This window comes from Hyaena hyaena, unplaced genomic scaffold (assembly GCF_003009895.1).
Source record: "Hyaena hyaena isolate Hyena2069 unplaced genomic scaffold, ASM300989v1 scaffold_143, whole genome shotgun sequence".
Taxonomy (NCBI): Eukaryota; Metazoa; Chordata; class Mammalia; order Carnivora; family Hyaenidae; genus Hyaena; species Hyaena hyaena.
In genome coordinates, this window is record NW_024080775.1 from 2,916,971 (window position 1) to 2,928,256 (window position 11,286).

At 41.7% G+C, this 11,286-nt stretch overlaps 1 protein-coding gene across 1 annotated transcript; it reads left to right on the top strand.

Annotated features, from left to right (window-relative positions):
- Window positions 1–7,454: 7,454 nt before the first annotated feature.
- On the top strand, window positions 7,455–9,366 carry LOC120236012 (cationic amino acid transporter 3-like). The gene is given in 1 exon segment (XM_039238599.1): window positions 7,455–9,366. A coding segment is annotated over 1 exon segment (1,752 nt). The 3' UTR covers window positions 9,207–9,366.
- Window positions 9,367–11,286: the final 1,920 nt, after the last annotated feature.

Sequence of the window (11,286 nt, forward strand, 5' to 3'; positions counted from 1 at the left end):
GGCATCTCTGCTTTAGCATCTAGAGAGGGAGGCAGATGCAAGAATGCAGATTGTTCAGCCCTCATTGTGTTGTAAGATGCACCAGACATCTATTGAGAGCTCTGTAAATCTTGTGTCCATGCCTTGCATCCATGTAGGTTGAGATCACAATAATTAGTTCACAGCACCAGAAAATCAGTAGGCAACATGTGAAATTATCAGTTTTTCTAGGGTAACATCTCACCCAGAGGGACAACCCAAATCCTCAAAGTGATTTTCAGACCCTACATGAAGGATCTGGCTTCCTATTTTCTCTCTGTTTTTCTCTCTGGAACCTACTGGTTCCCCCTCACGCATTCTGTTCTGGCCCCATGGGCCTCCTTGCCATTCCTCAAAAATAGCCACATGCCACTTCACACCCATTAGGATTGCTGCTATTATAAAAACAATATTACAAGTGTTGGAGAGGATGTAGAAGAATTGTGAGACTTGTGCATTACTGGTGGGATTCATGGTGATTTCTCAAAAATTACATATGCAATTACCATATGATCCTTCAATCCCCACTTCTGGGTATATATCCCAAGGAATCGAAAGCAGGGACTCAAAAATCCATTTGTACACCAATATTCGTAACAGCATTACTTAAAAACAGCCAGAAGGTGAAACAACCCACATGACCATCAGTGGACGGACTGATAAACAAGATGTGGGATCTACACACAACTGAACATTATTCAAAGAGAAAGGACATTCTGACATATGCTACAACATGGATGAACCTTGAAGATATTATGCTAAGTGAAATAAGCTACTCACAAAAGGACATTATTGTATGATTCCATTTATAGGAGGTACCTACAGTAGCCAAATTCATAGAGACATAAAATAGAATGGTGGTGTCAAGGGCTGCAGGTAGGAAAGAATGAGGAGTTACTGTTTATGGGTGCAGAGTTTCAGCTGAGGAAAATAAACAATTTCTGAAGATGATGGTGGTGACGGTTGCACAACTGTATGAAGGTGAGGCTGTCCTGGATCACCCATTTTATAGTCACAACACCCACTCTGAGTGCATCTAACTTTTTCTTGCTTCCCTTTTCTCTGAAACACTGATTGCAAATCCAACACAATATACATTCATATTATTTATTTGTGCTTTGTTTGCCTTCTACTGCAGGAATGTAAGCAACTTGAGCAGAGGGATATTTGTATTGTTCTTTGCTTTATCTGGAATTTTGAATACTGGGGACCAGTATGTTTGTTGAATGAATAATTGAAGGACCATGATTAGACACAGACTCTAGAGAAGGCACAAACAAGAGAAAATGGGAAGATTCCACTTTTCTTTCTTTTTTTTTTCAATTTTTATTTCTAGGAGAGAGAGAGAGAGAGAGAGAGAGAGAGAGCATGAGCAGGGGAGGGTCAGAGAGAGAGGGAGACACAGACTCTGAAATAGGCAGTCAGCACAGAGCCCGACGCGGGGCTCGAACCCATGAACCGTGAGATCATGACCTAAGCAAAAGTCGGATGCTTAACCGACTAAGCCACCCAGGTGCCCCAAGATTCCACTTTTCATTCGGATTTGTTAACTAATTTCTTCTAACCTTGGATCTGAAAATCAGCTCCAGTGTTCATGGTAGCTTTTTGCTCTGTTTACCTTTTCATATATATTCTGACCTGTTTCCACCTTGGAATTTTTGATGTTCTCATATACCACACTTACTATTATTTAAAGCTCTCACCCTGAACTCAAACCTTCTACTCTTGTTCATGACTGCCCTCTATTTCAGTTGCAGGACTTCTTGAGATGGGACTTCAGAAACATGGGGAAAGCTCAGCTATCCAAAAAGCTTTATACTTGTATGTTTGGAAGCCAATGGTTGATTGGCTCTGGAGTTTTCATTGTCTGCAAATTTTAAGGAGGAGGAGAGAATATGTATACTTTGGTTTCAGGAAGGATCTATGCTTGGACACAGAGATTGATATAATTTCTGCAGAAATTGGATTTAAAGGTCACTTCTCTGAAACTTTGAGAACTTGAAAATAATTATTTAACTGCATCTTTAGCCTTCTCTCAAATCTTTATCAAACTTCTAGCAAAGTAACTGGTACCCAAACTTTCCTTGAAGATAGTGAGGAGGAGCCACAAGGCCAGCTTCCTGATTGGCAGGAATGTTAAAACCCAACCATGGGAACCAATGAAACTTGCAGCCTTGAAAAGATGTTCTGAAAAGGAATGGTCCAGAATGAGCCCTTCTAGAGACACAGGAATTAACACAGTGACATCCAGGACAAAGGAGAATGAATGGGGTTGGCTGGGTAAGCAAGAATGTCTGCAATTTAGTAGGTGGTTTGTTGGATTTGATAGGAATACTTCTGGGAGACTTTGGATGGAACTTTTGTTTTGGGATTGGAAGGAGTTCAGAGACTGAGAGAAACACAGGAAGGAGGGAACAGAAAGGGAGGGCCAGGGGCATTATGGAGTTCATACAAACCGGCTTCATGTTCCCTGGCCTCTCTATGCATTTCTTTCAGCACTTCCCCTGAGCAAGCACCTCCTTTGCCAGAGACTTTTTCCTAAGTAAACTGAGATTTATAGACCCTGGGCCCTCATTAGTAAATGTCCTAAGGAATTGCTCTTGAAATAGATGGTTGAGGATGTTCTAGTCTACTGTTTCTTCCTGGGATTGGTCCTATCTCTCTTTCCAAATTGGTTGGAGGGAGAATCCTACTTCTATGAATCTCAAGATATACTAGTCAATCAGTATATCTATATATTCATTAACTCTGTCCTAAATGCCTCTTTTTGCAGCTTGGTACAATAATGAGCAGATCCTTGTCCTGAGTAGTGAGGATTGGAGGTGAGAGTGTGGGATTCAAAAGAGATGTATAGATCCTAGCTCTGCCCTCTGGAAGCTTTTAGACTGTAAAGGAATTTAAGTGACACACTCAGGATACCAGCAGACAGAAAGGGAAAATTAGTTTCATCTGAACATCAGGATGGGCTCTAAGTGCTGGAGGGAAGAGGAGGAGGAAGGTTGGAGATGGGGATCAGTCAGGATGGCTTAGGAAAGACTTCCTAGACATGGGGAAAGATTTTAGAACATGATTGAGAAGAGCTAGAGGGTCAAGACTAGGAATAAAAGAGTGAGGAGGGCATCCTTGGCAGGGCAGGAACTTACTCAGGCCAAAGGCTCATCCCAAGAAGGGTAAGTCAGGATGTGAGGAGCTGAGCTAGGAAGGAAATGATGGGCATGCGGGTAGAGGGAGAATTAGGGTGGGGCTCTGACAGCTGGCTGAGAGATCTGGACTAAATAGAAATCTTTGGGATAACCACAGATTATCACACAGAGAAAGGGTGTTTCTGATTGAGGACAATGTTTCTCTGTGTTGTTATAAGCTAGATTTGTGATAGTCTCTCTCAGGATCCCAATCATGGGTTTGCTTTCTCTTCTATAAGTTTGCTTGTTTATTTGTTTGTTCTGCCTGCTTCTCTTTGTGACATAAAACATTATTATTTAATTTCCAGATGTTTTGTTCTTTGAATTGTTTCTCTGCTATCTTCATACTTTGTCTGCAGCCCACTGTCTCTCATCTTCAGTAAAAGTGGGAAGAACACAAGGAACACCTTGCACAACACAGCTGAGCGAAGCTGAAGTTATGAAAAGTATTAACCATTTCCCACTCTGGCATTCAGATGGTCCTCCTCTGGGATTCCTGCTCAGGGTCCATGGATGGACTTCAGAAGAGTGTAGAACTTTTTTTTTTTTTTTTTTTTTGAAGTGACCAACCTCAGAAGGGTCTGTTATTCAACAAATGTTAAGAACCACTATGGTGTCTATGTTGAGAGGTAGGTGGTTGGGGATGGTTCCCCAGAGAGAGAAATGTGGTACAAGCATCCTTAGTGCCCAGTAAGGAGCCTCCAGAGACAGTTGAAGGAGCTGAAGGAGAAAGAGGAATTGGGAAAAGGGAAGTGAGTTAAGAAGGAACTGGTAGGAGGGGTGCCTGATCCTCCTTTGATCTCCACCCTCTTTATAGCAAGTATTCCTTCTCTGTGTTCTCCATGACCTGATGATTACAGGATTCTAGTTCCTTTTCTATTTAAATATATTGAGTACCTGCCATTTATCAGACTCAGAACCTGGTCCTCTCACAGCATCACCTCATGCAAATCGTTTGTTGAGACTGAAGTGCGCAGCATGGAGTCAACCGCCTCCCTACCACATTCATGGACTATTAGCACCATTGCTTCCTGTCAGGGCCCTTTTCAATGCATTTTATTTTCTCCTTTCATTCTAATCTCTAGTCTCCTTTCCCCTCCTCACTGGAGGCACTTTTATAGTGCATTAAGCAATGTTCTTCTAATGTATTTAGATTCATTCGTCCCCTTAAAACATATACAGTGCTGACCGTGTGTCAGGGAATAGAGTCAGGAAGAAAACAATTTTAAAAATTCATGCTTTCATAGAGCTTACATTCTTTTGTACTGAGACAAATCATGAACAATTAAATAAGTAAAACATACAGTACCTTAAATAGTGGTAAGTGTTATGGGAAGAAAGGGGCAGTGCATCAGATACATTGTAGTTCTGTTTTGTTTTGTTTTGTTTTTAATAGGTTGATTATGGAAGGCATTGCTACGAATGTTCTATATCACCAAATGCCACTAAGGGAGCAATCATGTGGACATTTGGGCTTGCAGTGATGTAGTTATAGGGGACAGCCAATGTAAAGGTCTTGAAGTAGGTTTTGGTGTGGTATGTTAGGGGTCTGGAAAGGTTAGGAGGCCAGTGGCTAGAGAAAGAGAAGAAAGATAAACAGGAAGCTAAGAGGTATCTGGATCAGAGACAAATACTGTAGGACATTGTAGCTCATTGTAAATGCAGGTTTTGGTTTCTACTCTGAATAAAAAGAGAAACCAGTGGAAGGTTTTAAACAGAAAAACAACATGACATTTTTAACATAAATGTGTATCCTTGAAAAATATACAGAATTTTTGGGGTATTTTTAAATGTACGCAAATGACATTATGCTGTACATATCATCTTTCTTTTACTTTTGCTTCCTAACATTGTTTTTGAGCTGCCATCTATAAATCTACTTTATTATTTGTAACTGCTGTGTAATATTTCATTGTGCACATACAACACATTTTATATATGCCATATTCAGACAATGGTTTGAGGGAGTTACAAACTCTTTGTGAATTTTTTTTTTTAGCAAATAGTTTATTGTCAAATTAGTTTCCACATAACACTCAGTGCTCATCCCCACAGGTGCCCTCCTCCGTGCCCATCCCTCCTCCCCCCCACATCCATCAGTCCTCAGTTTTTGTCAGCATTCAAGAGTCTCTCATGGTTTGCCTCTCTCCCTTTCCCCCACCATTTCCCCCCTTCTTCTCCCCCATGGTCCTCCGTCAAGTTCCACCTAATCCTCCTATACGTGCAAACATATGATATTTGTCCTTCTCTGCCTGACTTATTTCGCTCAGCATAACCCCCTCAAGGTCCATCCACGTTGCTACACATGGCCAGATTTCATTGTTTCTCATTGCCATGTAGTATTCCATGGTATAGATAAACCACATCTTCTGGATCCACTCATCTGTTGATGGACACTTAGGCTCTTTCCATGTTTTAGCTATTGTGGAGAGTGCTGCTATGAACATTGGGGTCCATGTGCTCCTATGCCTCAGCATTTCTGTATCCCTTGGGTAAATTCCTAGCAGTGCTATTGCTGGGTCATAAGGGAGTTCTATTGTTAGTTTCCTGAGGAACCTCCACACTGTTTTCCAGAGGGGCTGTACCAGTTTACATTCCCACCAACAGTGTAGGAGCGTGCCTGTTTCTCCACATCCTCGCCAGCATCTAGAGTTCTCTGATTTGCTCATTTTAGCCACTCTGACTGGTGTGAGGTGGTATCTCAGTGTGGTTTTGATTTGTATTTCCCTGATGAGGAGGGATGCTGAGCATCGTGTCTTTGTGAAAAATTAATAGGGAGTTACCAGTTTTAATATAAGCTCATAGAGCAGGGCACATTCTCTAGGCGGCTGGCTGCTCACTGCACAAATGGCACAGAGTGTTTATAGATCACTGAGTCACTAGTGAGACTGCAGAAGAATTAAACTCGCCTTCTCTGCTAGAACCCAGAGTGGGAGAACACAGAAGAAATTATTTGGTGGTGAGCTACTGAACTAGGTGACTTGCTCATTTCCTCCCTACCCATCATATTCTCATTACTGTGGACATAAAATTGTTTTGAATTTTTGCCTGGTTGCTTTGAGTGAGGTTTACAGAACGTCAAAATTCACAAAATGACCATTCTGGCTCTTTTCCCTTCTTAGCAATAGACCATTGTTTTGCTGCTACAACCATTTCTCCAGTGTTTCCTTACCTGAGAGCCTATTCTTCTCCTTGTAGGTAGTTATGAAAGCCCTTCCTCTTTTGCCCTCTTCCTTTCTTCTCATAGTGCCCCTGTGGGCTAGGTGGTTAAAGGGTAATGTTGTACTGTAGATTCTTTCACATCAGTAAAGCTAAATGGATGATGCAGAATGAAGAGAAAGGAGGCCAAAGTGATATCTGACATTGTGTAGTGGATTTTGTGGCTAAGGCTTTTAAGACAGAGGGATCAATATTGGTATTTTATTTTATTATTTTTTAAAAATATTTTTATTTATTTCTAGGAGAGAGAGAGAGAGAGACAGCGTGAGCAGGGGAGGGTCAGAGAGAGAGGGAGACACAGACTCTGAAATAGGCTCCAGGCTCTGAGCTGGCAGTCAGCACAGAGCCCGATGCGGGGCTCGAACCCACGAACCGCGAGATCATGACCTAAGTGAAAGTCAGACGCCTAACCGACTAAGCCACCCAGGCGCCCCAATATTGGTATTTTAAACTCAGGTGATAATTTTTTAAAAAATGGTTCTGTAATTGCAATGAGGCCCTCCATTTTGTGAATCAATTGTACATAAATCATGCCCAAGCACTGTGCAAACACAGTGTAAATTATTGCAGAATAAATTTATGCCTTGTTGTGTCTTACAGCTTAATTAGTACGTGAAGCTACGTGAGTTAGATGAACACAAATGCGTTTATGTCAGTTCATAAAAAAGCAGAATGTTGAGAGGTATTTGGCACTTTTCTGGGAATGGGTGAAGGAAGGTTAATTTTTCTATGATTTCTTTTGATATCAACTTCTGTGATATTTGGGCTGCAACAGGTGACATGTGACTTCTGAGCTTTGGTTGGTTGTTTGAACATCATTGTTCAATAAATATTATTGTTTTCCATGTCTTAGGCATTATGGAGGTACATACCAGATACGAGAATGAAGCAGCAGCTTTGAAGCCTGAGCAATGGAACTCCACATCTCCAACCTACCTTGGTTAACTCAGCCTCACCAAAATCAATCCAAGAGTCTCCACTCACTGGTCTTGCTACAACTCTCTGATCCTAGAATTCTCCTCAATTACAGCTAGAATGCAGTGTCAGGCACTTCACAGATTTGGTCAAAAGCTGATATGCAGACGTACACTGGAGCAAGATGTGCCTGAGATGGGCTATTTTGGAAGACTGAGAACTCTGGATTTAGTGGCCCTTGGTGTGAGTCGTACATTGGGTGCAGGTGTGTATGTCCTGGCTGTTGAGGTGGCCGGCAGTCAAGCAGGACCATCCATTGTGATCTGCTTTTTTTTGGCTGCCCTGTCTTCTGTGTTGGCTGGGCTCTGCTATGCAGAGTTTGGAGCCCGAGTTCCCCATTCTGGCTCTGCATATTTCTACTGTTATGCCATTGCAGGTGAACTCTGGGCTTTCATTACTGGCTGGAATCTCATCTTCTCCTACGTTGCTCGTACAGCCATTGTAGTCTTTGCCTGGAGTTTAGCTTCTGACAACATGTTTGGGAACCAGATATCTTGGACCATACCTGGGAGCACTTCATCGCTTGTTCCCCAGTCATTTGAAGGACAGACATTCGTGTCCATTATTGGTCTTCTGATCTTTATCATTGTATTTCTGATACTGAGGAGTATATCATTTCTCAGCTTTACCAAAGTATTCACATTGGTAAGCCTTTTGGTTCTTGGTTTTATCATCATCTCTGGCTTCATTAAGGGAGACCTACACAACTGGAAGCTCACAGAAGATGACTACATAATGATTGGACTCAATGACACCTTTGGCTTGGACCCTCTGGGCTCTGGAGGATTTGTGCCATTTGGCTTCCAGGGGATTCTCCGTGGAGCAGCTACCTGTTTCTGTGCATTTATTGGTTTCGACAACATCATTACCAGAGTTGAAAAAGCCTGGGACCCCCAACATTCCGTTCCCAAGGGCATTGTGATTTCACTGTTCATCAACTTTTTGGTGTATTTTGGTGTCTCTTCAGCACTTACGCTTATGGTGCCTTACTATGAGCTTCAACCTGGGAGCCCCTTGCCTGAGGCATTTCTCCTTATTGAGTGGCTCCATGCCTACTATTTTGTAGCTTTTGGATTTTTCTTTAGTCTGTCTGCCAACATTTTAGACTTTATGTTCCCCATTCGCAGGCTGATATACATTATGGGACAGGATAGCCTCCTCTTCACTGACCTTACTGGCATATACACCCTCATCATGGCCACTGTGATTTTTGCCATTATTGCAACAATCATGGCATTTTTATTAGGACTCACTGATCTTGTGGACCTCGTGTCAATTGGGACCCTGCTAGCTTACTCCCTGGTGGTTGTTTGTGTTCTCATCTTCAGGTATCAGCCTGAGGTGAAGAAAGGGGGAAATTAAACACAGGTGCAGGAGGAGAATGGACCTGCAGCAGAGAAGCTGACTCTACAGGGACTATTTTTTCCAGGCAGCCCCACCCCCACTCCACTCTCTGGCAGGGTTGTCTATGTTTGCTCCTCATTGCTTGTTCTGCTGATCATTCCTCTTTGCTTGGTGCTTACCCAGTGGCCAGCTCTCCTTTCTGGAGACCCAGTGTGGATTTCCATGGTTGTGCTGCTCCTGGTGCTCATCACTGGGATCACTGGGGTCATCTGGAGACAGCCACAGAGCTCCAGTCCCCCTCACTTTAAGGTCCCTGCTCTGCCTCTCCTCCCACTACTGAGCATCTTTGTGAATGTTTGCCTTATGATGCAGATGACAGCTCGCACCTCGGTGGCATTTGGTGTCTGGATCTTGATTGGGTTGGCTCTCTACTTCAGCTATGGGATCCAGCACAGCAAGCTCACTTAACCCTACTTAAGTTAGGACCCAAACTGTAGATCTTGAACTCAGCAATGCCAGTACACATTTGACTTAACATCATCAGAACTGAATTCAGTCTCATTCGTCTGTGGAATAATGGAGAGTAGTCTTGAGCACATGGAAAACCAGGTCTTCCATGGGATATTGGTGGGAGAATACTAATAGAGCTCTGTATTTATTATAGAGTTGTTTGTTTTTGTTTTTGTTTTTACTTGTTTACTTTTCAAACGTGTCTATAGTTGCTTTCTGCCTTTAAGGCAATCATTATCGGGGCGTCTGGGTGGCTCAGTCAGTTAAGCGTCCGACTTTGGCTCAGGTCATGATCTCACGGTTCATAGGTTCAAGCCCCGTGTTGAGTTCTGTGCTGACTGCCAGCTCAGAGCCTGGAGCCTGTTTAGAATTCTGTGTCTCCCTCTTTCTCTGACCCTCCCCTGCTCATGCTGTCTCTCTCTCTCCCAGAAATAAACTTTTAAAAAACATTTAAAAATTAAAAAAAAAATTTATGTATTTCTGAGAGAGAGAGAGAGAGAGAGAGAGAGAGAGAGAGCATGAGCAGGAGAGGGTCAGAGAGAGAGGGAGATATAGAATCTGAAATAGGCTCCAGGCTCTGAGCTGGCAGCACAGAGCCCGACGCGGGGCTCAAACCCACGAACTGTGAGATCATTACTTGAGCCAAAGTCGGACGCCCAACCGACTGAGACACCTAGGCGCCCCCAAAACATTAAAAAAAAATTTTAAAGCAATTATTATTAAAAGAAACCAGACAAAGTGTTTTTCGTTTTCTTTGTGTAAATATCCAGTAGTCAAAAATGCTAATTCTATTGCGAATTTGTTGAGGAACACACCTAATGTTTTCCACAGTGGCTGCACCAATTTACATTCCCACCCACAGTGCATGAGAATACTTTTTCGTCTATATCCTTGCCAACACTTGTTATTTCTTGTCTTTGTTATTTTAGCCATTCTGACAGTTGTAAAGTGATATCCTGTTGTAGTTTTAATTTGCATTTCCCTGAAAATTAGTGATGTTGAGCATCTTTTCATGTATCGTTGGCTTTCTGTATGTCTTTAGAAAAATGTCTATTCATATCCTATGTCCATTTTCAGATTTGATTATTTGTTTTTTGATGCCGAGTTGTGTAAGTTCTTTATGTATTTTGGATTTGATCACTTATGGGATATATCATTTGTAAATGTCTTCTCCCATTCAGTTCTTTTTTTTTGTTTATGGATTCCTTTGTTCTACTAAAGCTTTAATTACAAGATTTCTAAAAGATATATGCACCCCTATGTTTATTCCTCCATTTATTACAATAGTCAGGACATGGAAGCTACCCAAGTGTCCATCTACAGATGAATGGATAAAGAAAATATGGCATACACACACACACACACACACACACACACACACACTGGAATATTATATTACTGAACCAAAAAAAGAATGAAATTTTGTCAACTGTAACAAAAAGAATGGACTTAGAGGGTATAATGCTAAGTAAAATAAGTCCATCTCAGAAAAACAAATACCATATATATTCACTCATATGTGGAATGTAAGAAATGAAATGAATGAATAATGAAAAAGAATAGAAAAATATAAACAGCCTCAAACTTTTTTTAATTTAGAGAGAAAGAGAACAAGAGAAACCAAGAGAGTGAGCAGGGTAGAGGGGCAGAGGGAGAGAGAATCTTAATCAGGCTTCATGCTCAGTGTGGATCCCAATGCAGGGCTTGATCCCACACCTTTGGGATCACGATCTGAGCCAAAATCAAGAGTCCATCTGATGCTCAACGACTGAACCACCCAGGCACACAGACCCCAGCCTCTTAAATACATGGAACAAACTGATGGCTGCCAAAGTAAGGTGGGTGGGCCAATGAATGAAATAGAAAAAGGGAATTTAAGAGTACACTAATCTTGATGAGCTCTGAGAAATGTATAGAATTGCTGAATCATTTTATTGTACACCTGAAAGTAATATGACAACACTATATATTCATTATATTTCAATTAAAAAATAAAGAAACTAGAAAAAGACCAGAAAAAGAGATAAAGTATGACCCC